Raw genomic sequence first — 25,571 nt, 5'->3', positions numbered from 1 at the left:
GTGGCATGATCTCAGCTTACTGCATCCTTGATCTCTGAGGCTCAGATGATTCTTCCACCTCAACTTCCTGAGTAGCTGGGACAACAGGCACATGCCACCATGCCCGGCTGATTTTTGTGTTTTTTTGTAGAGATGGTAGTTCGCCATGTTGCCCAGGCTGGTATCTAGTTCCTGGGCTCAAGGGATCCAGCCGCCTGCCTTGGCCTCCCAAAATGCTGGGATTACAGGCGTGAGCCACTGCACCTGGCCTGTGGTGCAGCTTGTATTATACACGAATCCGTTGAAGAGTGTCTCTGATAAATGGATATCCAGTCTCTCATCTTTTCTGCTAATGGAATAAGTGAGCAAAAGCTAGGAAACAATGCAAGGTGGATTCAGGAATAGTAATGTTAACTCTGATAGCTAACATTTATTGATCGTGTATTACATGTTAAGTGTAGGAATACTGTATTTACTTATATTTCACAAAAACCTTTTGGCATCATTCTTTTACAGGTGAAAAACTCGGCCTGTAGAGGGTAACCACAGCAGTTGAGTGGTGGAGCCAAGTTTGACCTCAGTTGGTCTGACTTCAGATCCCTCCCTCTTGCCTACTTTGTGTCCTTACCCCTGGTAAGGGTAGAGGTTGCTGACCATTATGACTGATGGGAGAGGGTCTGTGTGGAGCAGGTGGGGTAGGATAGCTCCGCCCTCTAGGGGGCACTTTGGGAGTGAGGGACTGTGGGAGGAGGGAATCTTTTTTCTTCTAGTGTAGTCTTGTCTGAAAATACATGTTTTATTATTAACTCTTGTTTATTGGGTCAGGCATGGTGGCTCATGCCTGTAATCCCAGCACTTTGGGAGGCTGTGGCGGGCAGAGCACTTGAGGCCAGGTGTTCTAGACCAGCCTGGCCAACATGGCGAAACTCTGTCTCTACTAAAAATACAAAATTAGCTGGGCATGGTGGCGCACGCTTGTAATCCTGGCTACTCGGGAGGCTGGGGCTAGAGAATTGCTTGAACCCGGGAGGTGGAGGTTGCAGTGAGCTGAGGCTGCACCACTACGCTCCAGCCTGGGTGACAGAGCGAGACTGTCTCAAAAAAAAAAAAAAAAATTGTGTTTTATTTTCCTTTATGTCGCATTTAACGAATTATATTGAAATGTTAAAATTTGTGCCTGCAGATATAGTATTATAATCTTTAAATGCTATTTCAGAATAGCAAAAGGGCATTACAGAATATTTGTTATAAAAAAAGGACTTTGGGTCATAGGGTTGAAAACTACTTCTGTGGACAGTATGCTGTGAGAGAAAACCTGGAGATGACCTGGAGTCCACATATACCAAGCCTTGAATCCGGACTGACGGGCTCAGGCTATCAGCCCTCAGTGTGTTCCTGCCCTCAATTTTGTCCTCATTTGATTAGGATCGTTTGCTTGCCTTTTTCCATTTGCTGTATGTGGCATGTCGTAGACTGCAATACTTTCCACCTGTGTCTCATAGAGAATAAAATGAGTATGTTCATCTGCTGAGAGTTGTGATGATGTCAGAGGGAATTCAAGTCAGGTAGCTTTTTAAAATTTTTTAAATTTTTTTTAGTAGAGACGGGGTTTCACCATGTTAGCCAGGATGGTCTCGATCTCCTGACCTCGTGATCCGCCTGTCTCGCCTCCCAAAGTGCTGGGATTACAGGCTTGAGCCACCGTGCCCGGCCAAGTCAGGTAGCTTTGTAGCAGCCTTTCTCCCCTCTTGGCAACCATTCTTTTTATTCATACTCTCCTCCTTGGTGCTAAAGGGTGGTATCACTTTGCAAGTTGCCAGATATTTGTAGTTTTTAAGAAAAACGTACTTTATAAAACCAGTCTACCCCTTAGGTGGCTTTTTTTTTTGTCCCATCGGAAAATGATGACTAAATTAGCTGGTATTCATAGATGAATCAAGATTAGCATGTGCAGCCTGGTAGTGCTAGGTGGCATTTGAGTGATAATTACTTATCTAGGGCAGTGGTTCTTGACTAGGGGTGATTTTGCCTTCCGGGTGACATTTGACAATGTCTAGAGACATTTTGGGTTGTCACACCTGAAGGGTTCTGCTGGCATCTGGTGGGTAGAGGCTAGGGATGCAGCTAAACATCCTACAATGCAGAGTTTCCCGCGAACAAGAATTATCTGGCCTAGAATATCAATAGTGGTGAGAAAGTGGTCTGAAGTTTCTTACCATAGATACCTGGATATCTGTGTAGTCTATGCTTTCATATGGCTGGGGGAATGATTCCCTTTTTGGAGGTTAACATGTCTCTTATTGTCTCACTTGGGGTTATTTTGCCCATAGGTCAAGCCCTGGTGCTCAGGAATGTATATTGGAGATGGTGCAGCATGATCTTCTATAGCAGTGCAGAATTCTTTTTTTTGTTTTGTTTTGTTTTGTTTTGTTTTGAGATTTGTTTTGAGATGGAGTCTCGCTCTGTCGCCCAGGCTGGAGTGCAGTGGCGTGATCTCGGCTCGCTGCAAGCTCCGCCTCCCAGGTTCACGCCATTCTCCTGCCTCAGTCTCCCGGGTAGCTGGGACTACAGGCGCCCGCCACCACGCCCAGCTAATTTTTTTGTATTTTTTTTTTTTAGCAGAGATGTGGTTTCACCGTGTTAGCCAGTATGGTCTTGATCTTCTGACTTTGTAATCCGCCCGCCTAGGCCTCCCAAAGTGCTGGGATTACAGGAGTGAGCCACCGTGCCAGGCCAGCAGCAGTACAGAATTCTTAAGAAAGGCTTTCCTTTGCAACATTTCTGCACCACTCTTTTCTTGATTTGCAAACAGCAAGCTTCCCTCAGTTTTGTTTTTGGGATTCAAAAATTGAATCTTTCCAGGTCCCTGAGCGTCTTTGTCTGTGACCCTTGAATCTTTTTCAGGGATGCTTTCTTTCTGAATCTCAAATGGGATTTAAGCAATAAACTGAAAGATTGACCTTAGTAGCTCTGTTCTATTATTTGAGCCTTGTGTCTTGTTTGTAGGATTTGCTAGAAGAAAGGGAAAATTCATTGGGATTGTTGATAGGACGTTAAAAAATTTGTTGACATTTGAGTGGCCGTTGCAGGGTGAGCACTGTATTTGGCATTCTCCCAATGTTGTAAATGAAACAGATCTATAATCATTTCCACAGCCTTTGGTTTAAAGGAAAAGGGAGTTATAAACAGAATCCGAATCCCAGTATTTGACTTAGCTTTTCAGTCTACGTGTCAGGAATTTTTAGTAATATTTACCTTCTTAATTAGATTTTATACAATGTAATATTATATACAGTTTGTGCACATTGGTGGCAGAATTGAGAATCAGCCTGGGTTTAAGAGTTTCCATAGGGAATTGATGTGAATCAGTCTGTATGCGTAAACGTACAGAACCCAGTTACTGAGAGAAAACCATGCTGTGGGGAAAGGGGAGATAAGGGCCCTCTGAGAAGTTGGAATAGTGAAGACTGCGAGTAGTTTGTGGCTATATCAGTCATATCTTGGCATAATCCAACAGCGTACTAAGGGATCAAGGCACTATTTACAAGGCTGAGCAGATTTAAGGAAAACATCTAGGTGAAACATCTAGGGGCTTGCTAGCAACAGGAGGGCCATTATTTTTTTTTTTTTTTTTTTTTTGAAATGGAGTCTTGCTCTGTCGCCCAGGCTAGAGTGCGATGGCTCTTGGTTCACTGCAACCTCCGCCTCCCGAGTTCAAATGATTCTCCTGCCTCAGCCTCCCGAGTAGTTGGGATTACACTCTTAAGCCTGTGAGAGGGCAAGGAAGGGAGTAGTTTCTGGAACTTTGAGAGAGTTGAGATGAAGGAGAAGGTAACCTGTAGGAATGCCAGCCAGTGACCCAGCAGGAAAGAAATCAAGGGGAATAAATACTGGAAACTCTTTTCCTACCCTCTGATCTCCTGCTGTAGCCTCCCATTGGTCTAACACAACTGGAAACCAGAGGTTAAGGAGTCTGGTTGATTTAATTCAGAGGGTGGCATCTGCAGGCACATAGCTGAGCTGGAAAACGCTGGATGGAGGATCTGGAGGAGGAGGTCATCTGGAGGGGAGAACACCCAGCATGCTGGAGTTGAGGTCAAGTTTGTCTTAAAAGGCACAAGTGAGGAGATAATTCTTGAACAGAATCTTGAAGGCGGATAGGATCTGGATTATTATAGAAAGGGAATGTTCCCACTGATTTTAACAGGACAGATTCAGAGGCACACAGTTGCCACAGCTTTGGCAAGCCCAGAGCTGCTTTGTTCCAGTAGTAGCCTTAGAATCTTAATTGCCTGAAGGGCCTTTAGAAGTCCTGCAGTCCAGCTTCTTGCTGCCTAGGGATCCTTCTACAATGCCCTGTCAGGAGTGAGGGCTACATGCTTTCTCAGGGAGTTCTTTCCACTGTTGGACAGCTTTAAGTTTTAGAAAAGTTTTCGTGTGTCCAGATCACTGAATGCATCAGCTAGAATTAGCTTTGAGTGTATATAACAGAACAACCTGAAGTAATAGAGATTTTTTAGAAGATATAAATATATTTCTTTAAGAGAAAACTGTCCCGGCGTGGTGGCTCAAGCTTGTAATCCCAACACTTTGGGAGGCCAAAGTGGCTGGATCACTTGAGGCCAGGAGGTCAAGATCAGCCTGGGCAATGTGGTGAAACTCCGTCTTTACTAAAAATACAAAAATTAGCCGGGTGTGGTGGTGGGCACCAGTAATCCCAGCTACTCAGGAGGCTGAGGCATGAGAATCGCTTGAACCTGGGAGGTGGAGGTTGCAGTGAACCGAGGTCACGCTACTGCACTCCAGCCTGGGTGACAGAGTGAGACTCTGTCTCAAAAAAATTACAACACAATATAATACAATACAACACAACAATACAGTACTACAATACAATAGAATACAATGCAATACCAATACAGTTCCATGCCATGCCACGCCATGCCGATAAGGCCATTCCTGGGTCTTTGAGGCACCAGGCTGCTTCTGTCTTGTCATTCTGCTGTCAGTAGTGCATCCCCTCTGGGGCCAGGGTAGCTGCCTGGGGCTCCACCTGTCAGGTTCGTGTTTCATTCGTGAAGAGGAAGAGGAAAGAGAAAAAGAAGGGCTTGCCCTCCATTTTAATTAAAAATTATTTTGGAATTTATTATATGTGCAGAAGAGTATAGAAAGCACATATCTACATTTTAATGAACAATAAGAAAACAACGATACCAGATTAGGAAATAAACCATTTATCTCTAACTCTGTACGCTCCACCCTGTTACAGATATTTTTTTTCTTCCCCTCTTGGGATAACCCCATCCTGACTTTTATAATTATTCCCTTGCCTTTTTAAAAATAGTTTTAACCACTTGTGTATGCATCCTAAGTTTAGTTTGTTTTTTTTTAAACTTGATGTAAATGGATACATATGTATTTTTATTTTTGTGATTTTCCTGTGTTGCTCAGTATTCATGAGATCCATGTTATTGCATGTAGTTTAAGTTCATTTTTATTGCTGTATATATAGTATTTTATTGTGTGACTAAACTGCAGTTATCCGTTTGGCTTTTAATTCATATTTGGGTTGTTTCCAATTTGAGGCTTTTTCAAACATCACTGTTATGAACGTTCTTATATAACAAGTGATCACAAGTACAAGAGTTTTTCTGGGATTTATGCCTAGGAGTGGAATTGCTGATTGTAAAGGCGTACATGCCTAACTTCACTAGATATTGTTAAACTTTTCTAAAGAGGCCAATACAATTTATACCACTATCAACAATATATGAGAGTTATATCCACCCAACTTGGCAAACCTGATATTTATAAAGCTTATTTTTTGCCAATCTGGTAAGCAGATAAATGTAATTGTAATTTCCATATGTATTTCCTGATAATTGATGTGGTTAAGTACTCTTTTCAATGTTTACCGACCACTTGGATTTTCTGTTTTGTGGCTGCCTCTTCAAGTCATATGCCTTGTCAATTATTTCTCCTTTTTAGTTCTATTATTAATAGATTTTGCTGTATATTTGCTGAGGTTTTGTTACTAAGTGCATTCAGATTTAAAATTATTACATCTTGTAAGTTGAACTTTTCATATAATTTGCTTTTTGACATAACGTAATATAGCTACATCAGCTTTTTGTCATGAAATAGGAAACTGCAAATGTATGACAAATGAATGAGTTGCCTGTTAGTATAGGCAGAAACTGCAGAACAGTCCTAGCTCGTTATTCAGGCTTTATGTATCAGTGATTTGTTCTGTTATCCCATAAAGTGAATGAGTCATTTTGAGTTTAAAAAAATCATAGGGCTTTTTTTTTTTTTGAGGTCCAATTTGCATACAGTAAAAGGCATAAATCTTAATGATCTAGGTCAGTAAATATTTATGTATGAATATACTCCCAGATCAAGATATTGCACATTTCCAGCACTCCAGCCAGCTTCCTAATGTCCCTTCCCAGTTGAAACCTACCAAAGGTTTTGCTTAGTTTTGCTTATTTTGAACTTTACGTAAAGTGGAAACATACAGTATATTCTCTTTTGTGAGTGGCCTTTTCGCTCAATATTGTGTTTGTGAGATTCAGTCATGTTCTTAGGTAGCATTAGTTTTTCTTTCTTGTTGCTGTGTAGTGTTACAATGTATAACTGTATTGTAACGAATTTGTTCTGTAGTTGTAGAACATTTATATTTCTATTTTTTTGGCTATTGTGAATGACGCTGCTGCCTTCTTGAACGTGTCCTGGTAAACATAAAACGTAGAGTTGCTGTGTGGTAATGTGTGCTGCCAGATTTCCAAGGTGGTTGTACTAATTTACACTCCCAGAGAGTTTTAATATATAACTTATTGATTTAGCTTTGGGCAGCAAATGTTAAATTTCTGTCATCTACCACACATGGAGGAGAGCACTGAGAGCTCTTTCCTGAAGCTGTATAGGCACTTTTATTTTATTTTTTATTTTTATTTTTTTCTGAGACAGGGTTTCACCCTGTTGCCCAGGCAGGAGTGCAGTGGTACGATCATGGCTCCCTGTAGCCTTGAATTCTGGGGCTCTTACCATCCTCATTGAGAAGCCTTGGCTTCCTAAAGTGCTGCAATTATGAGTGTGAGCCACCGTGCCCAGCCTGTACAGGCAATTCTAAAATACGAAATGCCCTTCCTTTTCTGTAATTTCCCCAGAGAGTAAAGCCTACTACATTCTTGTTTATCTAGTCTATAAATGTTAATACACAATTGGGTGGGAACAAAGCAACCTTAATTCTTTTTAAGTATGAAAAGGGCCGTGTTAAGGGCAGAATTTAAAATATTTGTAGTAGTTAATTCTCAGGTTAAAATCATAATCTTCTAGAATGCTTTAGATTTTTAGTGGCTATTGTAGTAACACTTTATACTCAATATTGGGGGACCATGTTGTTTGGAGGCTTTTGCTGAAGCATTTAATTTCATTTTTTTGAATTCATTTTGGCAGATGGGTCTAAAAAGGAATAGATCAATTCTATATTGAGTTCCAGTCTTAATGGCACCGAGTCTTTGAGACAATTGAGGCAAATTGAAAATTCTGTTTTCACATTCTTCTGAAAGGGGATGTAAGGCAACTATGAGGATGCCGTGGTAAGTCTGCTCCCTGTCTGACTGTATTGGGCCAGTGTGGAAGAAGGCCTGAGACTGTTACCCAGTCCTTTCTGAAGACGTTTTCAAATGCTTTCCCAAGAATCATGACCACAGGAGCCAACAGTCTGTTTGGATGACTGAAAACACAGAGCTTTATGATCTGTAAAGGTAGTCAGTAACTGATTTAATCCTGTTTTTTGTTTTTTTTTTTTTTGAGACGGAGTTTCGCTCTGTCGCCCAGGCTGGAGTGCAGTGGCCGGATCTCAGCTCACTGCAAGCTCCGCCTCCCGGGTTTACGCCATTCTCCTGCCTCAGCCTCCCGAGTAGCTGGGACTACAGGCGCCCGCCACCTCACCCGGCTAGATTTTTTTTTGGATTTTTTAGTAGAGACGGGGTTTCACCGTGTTAGCCAGGATGGTCTCATCCTGTTTTTATAGGTAGGCCAGAGGGCACTCGAAGCCTTCTGATTGATTTAATAGATTGTTGAAGGTTAAGAGTTGACTTAACATCTTTCTTAGAAAACTGAGAAATAGCTCATTACTAGGTGTGTTTTATTACCACCGTCCGTAAGAAAAGCAACATAGGCATGGGAATCAAACTACCTAAAGCCTCTTCCAGGTCCTTTGTGACTGGGAAGGTTGCTTTTCCTTGTTGCTTATTGAAGAGAAAAGGAAAATGTTTATCATCAGAGAATTCAGGTTCACTAAATATTTAATGAGTGTTTATTATCTGCAGTCATTTTCTTATTACCTTATCTCATTTAATATTCACAACAACCCTGTGAGTGGATGGTGGTATCTTTTTTTTCCTCCTGAACTTTTTGTTGAATTATCCCAATGGCATCTATTTTTGCAGATGAGCAAAATCCAGTTGCATAGAGGTTTAGTGTTGTGCCACACATCACACAGCTTCTAAGTGAGAGCTAAAATTAGAGCCGAAGGTTTTGATTACCAGTCCAGACTTTCTAGGACATCACAGCTGCCTTTCTGTAGAACACATTAACATGACTCTCAAAGTCCACAAGAGTAGTGGTGAGGTGACAGTTCAGGGGAATACTCAAAGGTCACTGTCCTTTTCAGATATCTGGGTAGTTGCTACAGTATGTGCTTAGGAATTGCTGGGAAAAAAATAATATTCTTTAAAAGTTCATCATTTTAGCAGTTAATAATCCTGGTTATAAACGTGTAAAAATATACCTTTAGAGAAGTTATTCTTAGGTAGTTATGGTTGCTTTCGTTTGGAGTCTAGAGGTTTACTCTCTGTTTCTGGAATTGCACTTTCTGCGGTGCTTGGCACATTTAGAAACTTTTTCAGAAGGCCTTTTAAATTTTATTTTGTATTAAAAGAGAGCCTGTGAATCCAAAGAATCTTAGGTGGTTTCTTAGCTGAAGGGACATTTGGTGAACACAAATGGAATTGTTAGGTCATGATGCTTTTTAAAGTGTACAGCTCTGGTGTTTTGTATATTCACAGTTGTGTGTATATTCACAATCGTGTGTATATTCACAGTTGTGCAGCCATCCTCACGATCAGTTTTAGGACGTTTTCCAAAGAAACCCAGTACTCAGCAGTCACTTCCTTATTTCCTTCTCACCAGTCCTCGGCAACTACCAGTCTACTTTCTGTAGATTTGCTTTGTCAGGACACTTCATGTAAACAGAACCATAAAGTAAATATGTGGTCTTTCCTGATTGACTTTTTTCACTTAATGGTTTCAAGGTTCATCCGTGTTGGAGCATGGATCAGAGCTACACTCCTTTTTATTGCAGTTAGAGGGCTTTTCCTACAGAATTTTAAGTAACGGATATATCTAACAATGTCTCTTGTTCTCACCTACAGGAGACACAGGGTCTTGGGCTTACTTTACCTATGTAGGACCTTTGGTAATACTGAGGCTATTTCTATGATTTATTGTAGAACAGAAGTTATTAACTGGGGAATATGGACCCTTATGACTGGCCTTTGGGATGTCCTGAATTCTTTGTAATTATATAAGATTTTATGTTTGCAAGCATTTTCTGGGGGTTAGAGGAGTCTGTGGAACAGCAGAGATCTCTAGCTTTTGTTAAAAGATAATTTTCAAAACTAATATCCTGACTCTCATACAGATATAAAATGAACATATGTTGAATATTTTATTTTACTCCAAAAGAGGAAACCAGGCAGATGTTGTAACTGGTTCAAAGGGAAAGTCCAAAGAGCTGCTGATTTATAGATCAGGAATATCAAATGAATGTGCAAATAGAGGCAAAACAACTCTCTGTCCTAGGGGGAGGAAAGTCAGCTGAACCCTTCCGTGGCAGGGCAGAATTTGCGTATTTAGGGATCTAGATTACTTTGCACTGCTGTCAGTTATCTACAACTTTCAGAGCTGTAAACAGCCTCCTCATAATCAGAATCTGGTAACCCAGAGGGGCATCCCAGATAATGCATAATTTTTCATTGGAAGCCGTAGGGAAAACACTCTCTCTCCTGTACTCTCACACCCCGACAATCAACATGGAAGACTTACGTGACCAAACGTGTGGGATTTTTTTCCCCACACTGCAAGCGGTAGACATCACTGGGTATCCTCTAATTCAATTCTGACACCGTCTACCTGGAGATAGCGTCAGATCTTACGGGTTGAGGGCTCAGTCCCCAAGACTTCCCCAACCTCAACCTGTCACAAGTCTGGTCCTTTGAAATGTCTGATTGACTGTCTTCAAGTTGAGGTTCCTACAACCTCCTCTTGGATTCGATTAATTTGCTGGAACAGCTCACAGAACTCAGGGAAACATTTACTTAGGTTTACAGGTGTATTTTAAGGGATACTGCAAAGGTTACAAATGAAGAGATGCATGGGGTAAGGTATAGGGAAAGGGGTGTGGAGCTTCCATGCCTCCCTGGATACACTACCCTCCAGGAACCTCCATGTGTTCAGCTATCCAGAGGCTCTCTGAACCCTGTCCTTTTGGGTTTTCATTACATAGGCATGATTGACAACCATGTAGAAATGTGACTGGACACAGGAGGCATAATCTCGTACTAATAGACTGACTGGAAACCCAGCACGGCCTGTCTGTTTAGGTTCTTGTTGGCCTTTCTGTGCAGCCTTCTTTCCCCAGAATATGGGGCACAACCCTCCCAGGAATAAGGGTTTTTTGGCCCACAATTGGACTGGAGTCTTGCCTTGATGCGGGTAAAAGGAGCACAGGAGAAGGTCGAGAGAGGTTCTGTTTCCTGAGGCCCAAGGTGCCCCAACACTATAACAGAAGACTGTAACAAGGGCTATGGGGTTATGAACCAGGAACCGTGGATGAAAGCCAATATATACATATAACATCACAGAAGCACACTTTCCCGCTCACTTTCAACAGATATCACAACGTTTGAAACTCTTCCAAATATTAATTTTAAATTAAATTTACTCAGCTGCTTACTTCAGCTTTTAAAAGTAGGTTCTTGGTAATTTCGAAGGTACACTTTCCAAAGGGTGTTTAAATAGGTTGAAGGTCAGAGTCCTAGGGATAGGTCCCTGCTTATTCTTTTGAGCAGGCTTACATGTTGGAAATCTCTAGGGAAATAGCTTTAGTTAGGTTACACTTCTCTGCAAATATCCAGTATTTCTCATCTCTAATAGCAGGGTGACTATTGTAGGGAAGGAATTTCTACAAACGGTTATGAAAAGTCTAAGTGTCTTAACTCCGTGACAAAGACAGAGAATTGTTAAGTATGGGACGGGAGAAGTCAACTAACCTCTGCCCTTCTTTCCCAGGCTTGATATGCTCAGAGAAGTTAAGACTTCTTTCTGTGTGAGAAATGCGGGATCTTTTCCACTAGATCTTGCTTATTATCCAAGAAAATTATCATTTCTAGTTTTTAGAGAATGATGAAACTTGTTTGTACTTTGAAATATAACCTCTATACATGTGCACAGAAAGTCATTTAACTATTTATTGTTGGAGACTCTGGGAGTTCCTAGCAAACTTAGCAACATTCCATGTGCAAATTTATATATTTTTCCCCCCATATCTTACCTGCTTGCCTTAGGCTGGGAGTCTGTTTTCCTATATAACTGGTAATTGCTCTTACCTCTGTGTCCTTCAGTGTGTTGCTCTGCTTATTGAATTCAGTTTTATGCATTTTAGTCTTCTCTCCTAGTATAGGCTCCTCCTGATACTTTTAAAAATGTATTTCAGAAGAGAGGTGCTCAGAATTGTTACTTAACAGAATCAGCGTCTGCGTTCACTTGTCTTGACCACAAGTAAATTAATAAAGTGACCATTTAGCAGTGTTTCGGGTTCAGCTTTTAGGAACTTATAAGCTTTAGTTTTCCATGAGTGCGCTTCTGATGACTTGGAAACATTTCATATATGTGTCCTTTCTGTGGCCAAGATGTTTTTCTTATTTCAGGGATGGAAAGATGCTTTGGCTGAATACTCCTGTGCGAAGTGTAGAGCAGTTAGTGCTTGGGGAATGGTACCAAGTGTACGTATCTGGCAAGGCCTGGCTAGAAGGGAAAATGTAGACTCTTAAACTTTTTGAGACCAACTTCTCAGATACTGGATCTCTTGACTCACATAGTGGAATTTTGGGGGAAGTATGTGGTTTTCTTTTTGTCTCCTAAGAATTGATGATTCAGTTTCCTCAAACATTTCTCATAGTCACTACTGGTTGCTTGGAATGGCTGTCTGGTTTTGTTGCTCAGTTCTTCTTTAATGACCCAAGGAGATTTTCCCTTTCGGGTTGTGATGTGTTTTTGATGATAAACTTTAATGCCTTTGGAGGCTATAAAGACAATAGTGTTTTCTTACCTGTTTACTTGAGTTCTGTAGTAATATGTAATATGAAAGAAAATCAGATTAAATTAGCTTTGCTTTCTGTGTTTTTTTGGGGGGTGGTGCAGAAGTTGATAAGAATAAATATACTAACTCTCTGAGTCTCTTCTGTATTTTAACTTCACTCCCTAACCTGAAGCTGAGTCCTTAGAGTAACATTTGAACTGGGTAGAACAGATTTTTCTTTTCCTCAACAGCCCATTCCCGCTTTAAAGCTCAGATTTATGGTCCTTCTGGAAGAAGTATTGAGTGTTGAATAGTTCAGGAAAACAAATAACAAATTCTGTCGTCTTTGCAAGATTGTGGGGTAGAAGATTTTGATTTTGATTAATATCTGGCCAAAGAAAAAATATTAGCTAGGAACAATGATTTGATATCTAGTAGAGTGACGTGACTGGGCCCTGACTTCTAACACTTCCCAGGAAGGCTCGGTGGGTATCTTTTCACTACTACCTGAATACCGGGTAGCCATTACGTTTGGTGATTGGGTGTCAGTAGTATGTTAAGTCAGCTACTGGGTCATCTTTTAATGAAAGAAAAGGATGGGGAAGAGAAGCGATTCTTAAGCAGGGTTGCCTGTCAGAATCACCTGAGGGAGGTTTACAAAATACACATTCTGCACTCAGTGACCCTCTGGGTGGGGTATTCTGACCAGGAAGATGATTCATTCCAGGAATCGTGCTTCTTGGATGATATCGATGGACCCCGCTGGCTTCGTGGAAAGAACATTGAAGAAGAAGTTAGATTCTCATGGGGGCTGTGCCTCTGGTTTGAAACCAGGGAAGGCACATTTTGGTATTAGTCTCTGGCCTCAGTTTCTTCATCACTGAAATGAGATTGGATGATAGGTGGTCTCTAAGTTTCCTTCAGACAGTAACATTTTGTGATTTTGAAGACAACTCTTCTGAAGTACTTTTCAAACTAATTTCTTTCCGTCTTTCTTTTGTAAGCAGATAAGTAGTTTGAGTGTAAGTCTCTAGCTCAGAGAAGAATGAAGTTTGCCGTTCGAGGAGGCCGTACGATAGCAGTTCACTTCCCCAAAATGCTCAGCCGTTGTAGGACGCTTTTAGGTCATCTGGAAGTTCTGTATGCCTTCATTGGGAGTGTAGTGAAGATGAGAGCCTTTCCTTTGGCTCTTGGAGTAAACTGGCTGACAGGACTGTGAGAACTGTTGATCTCCTGATTTGTGCCACTGATAGTTTGGCTCTGAAAAACTAGGCAGTGGAAAAAACAATGCATTTTGAACCAGAAGATTTGAGTCCCGGCCCCACTATTTCCGACCTTTGTGACCTGTAGGCCTCAATGTCTTCATCTGTGAAGGACAGATTCAGCTCTGATGGCCTATGATGTGATGAACCTTGTGAACTTGTAGGCAGAGTGCCGCTGTGTGCAGAGTCCAGTTACAGTTAACCAGCCATTCTCCTCTGCAGATTCAACCCACTGCCACTGTGTCTTGTTAAGCTTAAATAGGATAGATGTGGGAGAGGGGGCAGAAACATCCTAGGATCTTGCAAAACAAAACTGTCAAAAGTATAGGCAATATCATAATTACTTTACTTTATTTGAATAAATGTTGAGTTCCTGGTGTGTTGAAGATGCTGTTTTAGGCAGTATAGGAGATATAAGACATATCCTCCTCCTAATTTGTACTCTTATCAGCACCTGTTACCATAGAGAGTTCATATATTAAAATTATTTGGTTATTCTCCCTAACCAGAGTTGAATTCTTTCCTTCTAGGACAAATTAACTGACAATGCAATAGGCTAATGCAGTTTGACCCTGAGTGACTCTTGAGAAATACCCTGATTTGAGGCACACTGGAAACGTGGCACATTAGAAATGCCAAGAAGAGGCCAGGCACAGTGGCTTACGCCTGTAATCCCAGCACTTTGGGAGGCCGAGGAGGGCAGATCACGAGGTCAGGAGATCGAGACCATCCTGGCTAACATGGTGAAACCCTGTCTCTACTAAAAATACAAAAAATTAGCCAGGCATGGTAGCAGGCGCCTGTAGTCCCAGCTTCTCCAGAGGTTGAGGCAGGAGAATGGCGTGAACCCAGGAGGCGGAGCTTGCAGTGAGCCGAGATTGTGCCACTGCCCTCCACCCTGGGTGACAGAGCGAGACTCTGTCTAAAAAAAAAAAAAAGAAAAGAAAGAAAGAAATGCGAAGAAGACATTGTACAGGAGAGTGAAGGGGAACTTTCTGTAGGGAAGTAGCTTTCCCGGAAACTTGACTCTGTAATGAAGCTATAGAGATCAGTGAAATCATTAGGGCATTACTGTTTTGAACATTTCCTCAAGTGAATAACAGACTTACACTCAGGGCCCTATGTCTCTGTTGTGGCCCAGCAAACCATATTCAGACAAGGAGTCAGTTTGAGAGGTACAAGTTGTTATGGAAGCCCAAGGAAACTGGTTTGTGTGCACTTCAGTTTTGATGATACAACCTTCACTCACTTAGCACTGTGCAATAATCCACTGAGCAAAATTGCCACATTTTCCTTGGCAGGGAATCTGTGTGCCTGTGGCAGTTCAAAAATTATTTGTAGAGTGGGTCAGCCTGTCAGCAGGAATGTTTTTCTTTGATCTTCAGCCTGTTTTTCTTTAATGTGAGCAAAACAGTAAAGAGACAATACATTGGAATATCTTGTTGGTTCCCCTGTTTGGCTTTACTTATAGTTCTTTGGTTTTCTTCTTTTAGGTCATACTTTTCCAATTAGTATGTAGATATTTATAATGTTTTGAAGCCTGAGAGATGGTTCCAGTATCTTGTGGAATTCAGCTCTGAGTATGAAGTCCTGACTTTGCCTCTTTCTGTTTGACCTGTAAGTTTGACCCAGCAAGTCACTTAACCTTTCTTGACTTCAGTTTTCCCCATCTATAAAGTGATACTGCACATAGGTTTTTTTTCTTTTCTTTCCTTTTTCCCTTTCCTTTTCCTTCCCTCTCCCTTTCCTTCTTCCTTTGCCTTTCCCTTTCACTTTCCTGAGATAGAGTCTCACTCTGTTGCCCAAGTTGTATTGGAGTGCAGTAGCATGCTCATAGCTCAGTGAGGCCTCAAATGCTCAGGCTCAAGTGATTCTCCTGCCTCACCCTGCTGAGTAGCTGGGACTACAGGAGTGTGCCACCATGCCTGCTTTTTTTTTTTTGTCTGTTTGTTTTTTAAATTTTTTTTTGTAGGGATAGGGTCTTGTTATGTTGCTCAGGCTAGTCTTGAATTCCTGGCCTTAAGGGATCCTCCTGCCTTAACCTCTCAAAGTGCTGGGATTACAAGTACTTTATAATGTGTAAATGACCTATACATTCTGAATCTAATAGCCTCATGAAGTTATAAAGTACAAATAAAACAACATGAAAGCCATTTAGAGTTTTAAAGTTATATAAGGCCATGTATTCTCATTAAATTAAATTTTAATAAATTTAAAAGATAAAATTATTTTATAAAATAAATTTATTTTAATTACGTTAAAAAGTTAATGCTTTTTTTGGAGACAGAGTCTTGCTCTGTCGCCCAGGCTGGAGTGTAATGGTGCGATCTTGGCTCACTGCAACCCCCGCCTCCCAGGTTCAAGCGATTCTTACGCTTCAGCCTCCCGAATAGACAGGTGTACACCATGTCTGGCTAATTTTTGTATTTTTAGTAGAGACAGGGTTTCCCCATGTTAGCCAGGCTGGTCTCAAACTCCTGACCTCAGGTGATCTACTCGCCTTGGCCTCCCAGAGTGCTGGGATTAAAGGTAGGAGCCACTGTGCCTGGCCAAATTAAAAAGTTAATACTTTTTAAGTGCTTCACTCCTTCCTGTGCATGTTGTCATGGCCTCTTTTTCTAAATTAGTTTTATTCTATCTATAATCGGGGGTCACCAAATCTGAGTTTTAGAGGGAAGAGAAAGTTTTGAGTGAAACAAGTGGATGAACTCTGATCCCTATAAAATATTGCCTTCATGTAGTAGGCACTCCAAAAATAATTGTTGAATGACTGAAACTCTTAAACAGCAGTAGGCATATGTATAGCAGAGACAACATTACAGAGCAGAGCTCTTTCTAGGTTGGCATGGTAGATAGCTTTGAGGGACTACCTGAATGGAGATGCCATTGCTTTTGAATAAAACAAGTATACATGGTGTCTTAGTCCATTTTCTGCTGTGATAGCGGAATACCACAGATTGGGTAATTATAAACAATAGAAGTTTATTTGGCTCATGGTTCTAGAGGCTGGGAAGTCCAAGAGCATGGCACTGATATCTGGTGAGGGCCTTCTTGCTGAATAATAACATGGCAGAAGGGCAAGTGAGCACGCGAACTATAGGGGATGGGCCAAGACATCATCCTTTATCAGGAGCCCACTCCCAAGATAATTGCATTAATATACTCATGAGGACATAACACTCCTAATCTAAATCACGTGTTAAAGATCCCACCTCTCAACACTGTTATAATGGCAATTAAATTTCATTGTGAGTTTTAGGGGGGACACTCAAATCATAGCAGGTAGTTAGCCCTGTTGAGTAATGGAGAAAGGATTGTATTAGCTCCAAGGAAAGATGCATCATCCAGTGTGGGTCTGGAAATGTTTGCCAGAGGACTTTTCTCTTTTAGTAATATTCATTGGTAGAATGTTTCTTTAGGTATCAATTGATGCTGAAGTAATTTAATAAGGAAAAAAATCACTGCCTAATTGGTATTTGGTCACGAGCAGTACCAGTTCTTAAGATTTTTTTGGAGGTAGCAAGGGGTGGGTAGTGCTACTATTGGAAGTTTGCTTCTGGAATCTTTTGCTCTCTTGAAGTGATTTGGAGATTAAAAGAGTTTAGTATCACTGGGGATGGCTGTGTTCTACTGTTAGGAAGTAACTCATGACTTCAGATCATATTCTTGACCTCACAAAAATGTTAAGAAAATAAATCATAAGTATAAAAAGCACTGAGATTGTGTAGAGTGGAAAATAACATTAGTGTTAGCTCCCTCACACAACCACATTCTAAATTTAAGGAAGCAAGAAGTAAAATCACTCTGAAGCACTGGTTTTAAAACTGCAGATTATGATCCATTTAGAGGGACACAAAATCAGTTTAGTAGATCAAGCGTTAAAGAAGGAAGAAATAGAAATGTGAGTACGTTACAAGTAATAAGGTGCTAAGTATTATTTTGGAAACTTTTGGTTTTATATCTTTCTGTTTCTACATGTATTAGATTGTGTTGTAAAATAAATTTACAACACAATCTCATACACGTAGAATCTAATACACATATTGGAACAGTTTGAAACTCAGTGGTCTAACAAGTAGCATAGCCCAAATTTACAATATTTGTAGCCTTCTGCTGTTGATTACATTCACGAAAAGGTCTTGCACCCTTAAAGTGAAGGCTGAAAGAGTTTTATGTCATTGGGGAGATTGGGCTACCAAGCTCCCATAAATTCTAGGAGCTGCCTTTTGTCTAATGATTAGGATTATTGAGTACTATTTTGATGCCTTTTGGGTATCATCTGAAATCTAATCATTGGATTGGAAATGGAATAAACAAGAGAAAGGCTAGTTTACTCATTATTTGACAATAGCTCTTTAAAGTAGTTAATATTATGAATATTCCTACTGCTAAGGTTTATCAGAGTTTGTTTTTTTCCTTTAATATTATACTTACAAAAATATTATTCATTCACTGGGCAAATAATTTTTTGTTTGTTTTTTTATTCTAGAGGAATACCTTTCCAATTTTATAACATTGAAGGAAGGAATGTTTTACTTCTAGAAATTACCAAAACTACTGTTCTATTAAGCAAGGGTTGGAGATAAACTCCCCTGTCCCCTATTCCCACCCAGGCACACACATATACAGATGCAGCTTATTTTATGACTGTATTGTTCTTAATGTTTCTTCTTCTACATAAAAACATAAAAGTTGGTGAAATAATTTACCTGGAATTGCACAGTAAGCTAGTGGCCTTCATGGATGACCATTCACAGTTCTTGTATTTCCAGAGACACAATACATTGATAAAGTTGAAATAAATAGAAGCCTAAGAATTATAAGTATATATTCAGAGATACATAGACAAAAAGTACTGTACTGCTATAAGTAAAAAGACATAGTGGGAATAGTAATTATAATCACATTAACTTCTGTGCCATCTCTATCTAGATCAGAGGTGTCCAATCTTTTGGCTGTCCTGGGCCACATTGGAAGAAGAATAATTGTCTTGGGCCACACGTAAAATATACTAATGATAGCTGATAAGCTTAAAAAAAATAAAAATTGCAAAAAAAAATCTCATGATGTTTTAAGAAAGTTTACAAATTTGTTCTGGGCTACATTCAGAGCTGTCCTGGACTGCATGTTGGACAAGGTTGATCTAGATGTTTATCTATAGTCATGACCTAACTGTATAATTTTAGTATGTTATACATGGTACCATGTATCCAAGGTAGATCCTGTCAAGAACATAAATTGTGAAAAGAAAACTCTTGGGATGCTGCTGGATTGTAATGTGTTACTCCTCTGCCTATGAATACTAAAAATCAAGAATTGAAAGAGTGCTGAATACTGAGTCAAGAGGCACGCGTTCCTACACTCCACTTAAACACAAGCATGTCTGTATGAGCATAGTCTTGTCATTTCACTTTGGGGTCTCTGCTTGTAAAATGAAAATGTTAGACTTGATCTTCCAGGTTCCCTTCAGCTCTTAGATTCTGTGCTTCCCAAGGGCTGGAGTATTGCATCAGGGCCCAGCCTGGGGTTTGTACTGTTTTCAAGGCCCTGAGGAACTGCATCATCCTTTATTCCAAGGAGATAGGATGCATTACGCCACAGAGCCCAATAATTCAGTGAGCTATCAGTGTTGTGAGTTGCATCTGCATTGGGGACTGAGCCTAGGTTGTTTGTAGTAACCTAGGAGAACCTTAGAATGATGCCAGGAGATGTAATTTCTGTGATCAACTAGTTGACTACTCAAAAAGCTTGTCAGGACCCATCCAACTACAGTGTCATTCTGTCTTTGGTGTTAAAGAATTTAGATATATCTCCTTTTAAAGGATCCCCTTTGAATTTAAGAATTGCCATTATCTTTGTAAGAATCAAAGCACATACAAAGAAAATATATTCTTGCTAAATATAATTTTTTAAATGTTAGTGAGGAATGTCTTTATATCTTAATTTTAAGGCTTCTAAAAATTAGTTCGCATTTGCTGGTTCTTTGCTGTCACCCTAGTCCTAGTTATATTACTTTTTTATTCAGTGCTTTGAATTGTTCATATTATCTATAGTCATCTTTTGACATTGGTAGCCTCTGTTTTCTGGGTGAATTAAGAATTAGTATCACCAGAAGAAAAGCTAATCTGAATGATTGTTCTTTCATCATCTCGTTCATACACAGTATTTAACCATCTGGTTTGACCACAACTTTCACACTAGACGAGTCTTTATAATGATAGAAATCATGACATACTTTTGATGATAGACTCCTCTGGTCTTTCCCAGGTTTTGGCTGGTATTGCCATTGCTTTGGATTGAGGTAGTTGATGCAGCAGTGGGCTCTGGGGAATGGCCACCAAGAACTATTGGGGAATTGCAGATAAACTGTCTCCATGGGTAGCCCTCCAGGGAACCTGACAGTTGTCTAATGTTAATTACCTTATACCACAGTCTAATTACTAAGAGTATTGTCTGAGTCCTTTCAGGCTGCTATAACAAAACACCATAAACGTGGTGGTATATAAACAAAAATCCATTTCTCTCAGTTCTGGAGGCCAGGAAGCCAGGAAGCCCAAGATCAAGGCAACAGCAGATATAGTGCCTGATGAGGCCCTCTTCCTGGAAGGTAGCCTTCGTGAAAATGGTTCATAGAAAATGTCTTCTCACTGTGTCTTCACATGGTAGAAGGGGCAGATTTGCTCTCTGGGGTCTCTTTTATAAAGTCACTAATCTTATTCACGAGGTCTCTGCCTTCATGATCTAAAGACCTCCAAAGGCTCCCTCTTCCACCATCAGCTTGAGGGTTAGATTTCAACATACGAATTTTGGGAGGATGTAAACATTCAGTCCATTGCAGGTATAAATGTTTTCAACAAACATTTGTTGAGTATCTGTCCTTTTTCTAAGCTTTCATGTTCCTACTAGAACATTGGATGTGGTTATCCAATAGGAATATATTTAAGTCAGTATCATTATCTTTTTCTCAAAACATCTTCTACCTTCTTTACTTTCCCTTCCTCTTCTAGTCTTACCGTAGTTAATAGTGATATTAACTATTAACATCATAGTTAACCAGTCTCTTGAACTTGAACTTGAAAATTTTGAATGATCTGTACCCACAACCGACAAAATTACTCACGTACTTAAAAATCTATGCCCTTTGTTTTGTTTTATTGCTGCTGTTTGTAATTTACTTATTTTTACCTGATACTATGTTCTGGAAATTTTCTACGTAGTTCATGTAGATCTGTCTTCTTTTTAATGTTTCATAGTGTGGGTACATAAAATGCACGTATTACAGTTTATTTAACCATTCTTCTGTGGGTGGACATTTACATTATTTTTTCCCTTTTGTTATTACAGAGAATACTGAAATGAATATCCTTGAATGTGTTTATTTGTATACATTGCAAATTGCTTTAAAAAAGTTCCTATCAGTTTATATATCAGTTTTTCTAAGTCCTTTTGGACTGGATTAGCCCATTCTTGCATTGTTGTTAAGAAATACCTGAGTTTGGGTAATTTATAAAGAAAAGAGGTTTAATTGGCTCACGTTTCTGCATATTTGTACAAACATGGCTTCAACATCTGCTTCTGGTGAGACCTCAGGAAGCTTACAATCATGGTGGAAGGCAAAACTTGAGCAGGCATGTCACATGGCAAGAGTGAGAGCAAGAAAGAGAAAGGGGGAAGGTCCTAGACTTTTAAACAACCAGATCTCACGTGAACTAACTGAGCAAGAACTCATTTATCACCAAGGGGATGGTACTAAACCATTCATGAAAGATGTGCCCCCATGATCCAGTCACCTCCCACCAGACCTCATCTCCAACACTGGGAATCACATTTCAACATGAGATTTGGAGGATAGGTATCCAAACCATATCATGAACCTAGCATACTTCTCCCAGCCTCAGGTCTCTGATTTAAGTGTTCACTCATTTACTTGGTCACTGTTACTTGGGCACTGTCAGCCACTGTCCATGTTTGTATTCAGTATAAATTGTGTGCCAGGCACTCTGCCACATGTTGGGGATTTAGCACTGGATGAGACAGAAATGGTCCCTGCCATCATGTAGCTTACACTTTGCCACATAGAACTTTTGCCATATGCAGACTCTTTTTATGCATTTGCAGCTACTATCCTCTCTTTCTGGTGTGATTTTTTTCCTTTTAACTTTTCTACTTAGAGAATTTTCTTTCACCCTCTTAACCGGCTTAAATTTTACCCTCTGTCATTATCTTTATCTCTTCAGAGTTAAATAGTCCTTCCTCAGTGCTTCATCTTGGCACTTATATGCTTTTTGTGACTATTCCCCTGAGAAGTTTTAGTGATTTGTTTATGTATGTACATGCCTGTGTGTGTGTATGGACACACATCTACCTCTTGCATTAGACTGTAAATTCAGTATAGACTTGGAACTATGATATGTACCTGAACACTTCCCCAGCTTACTGCCTTCAACCCTGGAGATGCTTAATTAATGTTGATTCAGTGAATGAATAGTAAACTATAAAACGACCTTAGTTTGTACAGGGCATTGTAGGGGATTGTACATATGAATAGAACTGGTCTGTCTTCAAGGACCTAACCATATAGTAAGGGAGATAAGAAACAGATGAGTAGACTGCAAGGCAGGTTGTGATAAGCTCTGTATAGGACTTATCACAAATGAGTACTGGAGGATAATTTAAAGGGAGAGAGGAATTCTCGTGAATGAGATACTCTGGTAAGTTTACAGAGGACATGTTTTTTCTTGCTTGTACCAGGTGTTTTGAGGAATACACATGATGATAAGATATGGTTGCTAAGAGTCAAGTAAGGCCTTAGAGCAGGCATTGGTAAATTGTGGCCTACAAGCCAAATCTGGCTCTTGCCTTCTTTTATATGGTCCTTGTGCTAAGAATGATTTTTACATTTTAAAAATTGTTAAAGAATATTTTGTGAACATGAAAATTGTATGAAATACAAATTTTGGTGCCCATAATTACATTGTATTGGAACACAGCCATGTTCCTTTGTTTACACACTAACTGTGACTATATTTGCACTCCAGCAGCAGAGATGAGTAGTTGTAAAGGAGGACCTTTGCTTCGCAACACTTAAAATATAAAATAATTTAGTGTCAGGCTCATTACAGAACCAGTTTGCTGACCACTAGGGTAGAGAATAGGAAAGATTCAAATAGAGAAGAGAAATATGACATTCATATTGGGGGTATTAGTTTGAGTTAAGAGAGTGGAACAGTGATTCTGGCAGTCATATAGAAACTTTAGGGCTGAAGGGACGATCTAGCTTAACCCTTTTACTGTATAAAATAGGCACAAGATCAAAAATAGTCTCAAAGTCCACTAGCTGCTAAGTGGCAGTGGAGTGCTACCGGAGTGACTAGTACAGAAGCCTTGAGGGCTGCAGATGATAATAAGATTATTGCTGACCTTGCCCTTGAAAAATGCGAGTTGAAGTACAAACTAAGAACAGACTTCTTTTCTCTCTCTAAATGTAATATTTCTATTTTTCTCTTGTATTTCTAGAAGGCCTTTGAGCCCTACTTAGAGATTTTGGAGGTATACTCCACAAAAGCCAAGAATTATGTAAATGGGCATTGCACCAACTATGAGCCCTGGCAGCTAATTGCATGGAGTGTCGTGTGGACCCTGCTGATAGTCTGGGGATATGAGTTTGTCTTCCAGCCAGAGAGTAAGTATGCTGTCTCCTCTGTAAAGGTATAGTGGTGTGTCACTAGCCTCAAACTAATTGCTGACAGATAGGACTAATTTATTGCCTTTTGGTTGTTTTTTTTTTGAGACGGAGTCTCAATCTGTCGCTAGGCTGGAGTACACTGGCCTAATCTTGGCTCACTGCAACCTTTGCCTCCCAGGTTCAAGTGTTCCTCCTGCCTCAGCCTCCCAAGTAGCTGGGACTACAGGCATGTGCCACCACGCCCAGCTAATTTTTGTATTTTTAGTAGAGACGGGGTTTCACCATGTTGGCCAGGATCGTCTCGATCTCTTGAGCTCGTGATCCACCCGCCTCGGCCTCCCAAAGTGCTGGGATTACAGGCATGAGCCACCATGCCTGGCCCTGGTTTGGTTCTTATTTTTAAAATCTGTTTAAATGTGAAGTGGTACTTTGTCTTCTGATTGGTCACGTTACAACAGGACTCTTGTGTAACTAATACTCTTTACATTGATTTTTTTTTTGGATTTGTAGTTTATGTAAAAACACCTTAGAATTAATCATTGTAAGGATCCACAGATATCTCCGTATGGCTTCAACCTTTGGTACCAGTTTCTTCCCTAGAACATAGTTATGTCACCTGGAGTTCCCAGAGCAGGAATTTATTGCCTTTCATTTTGTGCTGTCCTTTTCAGTAAAGATTAGGTGAAATTGGAACAGCACTTATATGGTGACCATTTGAGTGCTTGTTATGTGCCACGGACTGATCAGGCTGTGGAGATATCTGCACAAGTGGTACCGGATCTCTCTCCTCTTGGAGTTGAACTTCTGGTATCAGGGGATCATATACTTTGAGCGTTCTAGAAGTGACTCAGTGCCAGATCAACATGGGGAAGAAGAGGCCACTTCTCAGGGTGCAGAAGATGAGCAGTCTCAGTGATCTGCTTCTGAATCTTCCACCTTTGCTTAGGATTAAGCCCCTCTCCTGCCCACCCACCTTTTTCCCACCTAGAAACCTGGTTGCGTGTTATCTTTCTTATGAGTTATTTTCCTCTGCAGTCTGCGCTTGGTAAGTGTTGTTAGTACCTAAACACAAGTAGTAGATTTGGTGCTGGATGTTCTGTAACACTCCCCTGCACCCTTTTCCCACTCTTAGTAGGGTATCGGAGTTAACTTCCTTGAGATAAGTAAACAGTAACATTGAAGATAATCATTAGCTGTTTCTCATTTGCTTGAAATTTCCCCACCACTTTGCTTCCCTGATAACACCTGTTTAAAAGGGCTCTTTTACTGTGTTTTTTCTGCTTTTCTTCTCTTGTTCAAGGAAAGTCAATTTAGAAGCCAGATTCCATTTTCATCTCTTTACCCTGCAAATAGCTTCTTAGCCATTTATGGCGCAGTAAACATTGCAAAACATGACAACCAAGAAGCAAGTTCCAACTGCTTAGAGTTTTTAAATTAAAGTGAAAATGAGACGTGACTCTCCTGTGTAAATCTGTAGCTCACCCCGGCTTTAAAAAAACCTTGTCCTCAGTTGCTGCTCCTAGTCCTTGCAAGATTTTCTGATAAACTCTGAGAAATTAGACTGGCCAGCCCTTCTGCTGCATCTGCTCAATGGTTTGGATATGGATGTAGTTCGTGTCCTTCTGCTCATGCTTATTCCTTTCCTAGGAGGTATTCAATTCAGTGAGTAAGCGGCCTATTTTATAGGACTCTGAGGGTAGCAAGAAATGTACTTTCTTTTTATTTTTTAACTTTGCATTAAAAAAAAAAATCAGTCTCTGCTTATCCATCTTTCTATTATAATAAAATATATATAACATAAAATTTACCACTTTAACCATTTTTAAGTGTACAGTTAGTCGTGTGGCAGAAAGTACATTCACATTATTGTACAGGCATCACTACTACCAGAACTTTTTCATCGCCCCGCTGGAACTCCATTTTAATAAACATCAAATAATAACTGCCCATTACTCTCTTCCCCATCCCCTGGCAATCACCATTTATTTATTGTACCACCTTGTTTTACAAATGTATGACCATTCAAAAGTGGTACATTTATGAAACAAGGCAAAGCTTAGAGATCTGAGATTTATATGTTACTTGCTATGATTAGTATTAACTTTAGGTATTTACTTTTTTTTTTTTTACATGTTATTTGTAATTTTTTTATTTTTATTTTTTAATTTTTTTATAATACTTTAAGTTCTAGGGTACATGTGCATAACGTGCAGGTTTGTTACATATGTATACTTGTGCCATGTTGGTGTGCTGCACCCATCAACTCGTCAGCACCCATCAA

At 40.0% G+C, this 25,571-nt stretch overlaps 1 protein-coding gene across 9 annotated transcripts in view; it reads left to right on the top strand.

Moving 5' to 3' along the window:
• SGPL1 (sphingosine-1-phosphate lyase 1) overlaps window positions 1–25,571 on the top strand; it is a 67,105-nt gene that overhangs the window by 3,712 nt on the left and 37,822 nt on the right. For 4 of the 9 annotated variants that reach the window (XM_017854641.1, XM_017854632.1, XM_017854633.1 and 1 more), the window contains one exon: window positions 23,122–23,287. Coding sequence is in view for 3 of the 9 variants with exons in the window: in XM_017854632.1 (XP_017710121.1) it covers window positions 23,122–23,287 (166 nt within the window). In the remaining 6 variants the exon portion in view is untranslated. Of the gene's footprint in view, window positions 1–495; window positions 613–7,434; window positions 7,578–15,098; window positions 15,223–23,121; window positions 23,288–25,571 lie in introns of all 9 variants that reach the window. The other 5 variants (XM_017854636.1, XM_017854640.1, XM_017854635.1 and 2 more) reach the window with 4 other exon arrangements.

The sequence above is a fragment of the Rhinopithecus bieti genome, unplaced genomic scaffold (assembly GCF_001698545.2).
Source record: "Rhinopithecus bieti isolate Rb0 unplaced genomic scaffold, ASM169854v2 scaffold_36008, whole genome shotgun sequence".
NCBI lineage: Eukaryota > Metazoa > Chordata > Mammalia > Primates > Cercopithecidae > Rhinopithecus > Rhinopithecus bieti.
Note: the sequence above shows the minus strand (reverse complement) of the source record. Positions and strands in the feature narration are given on the sequence as shown.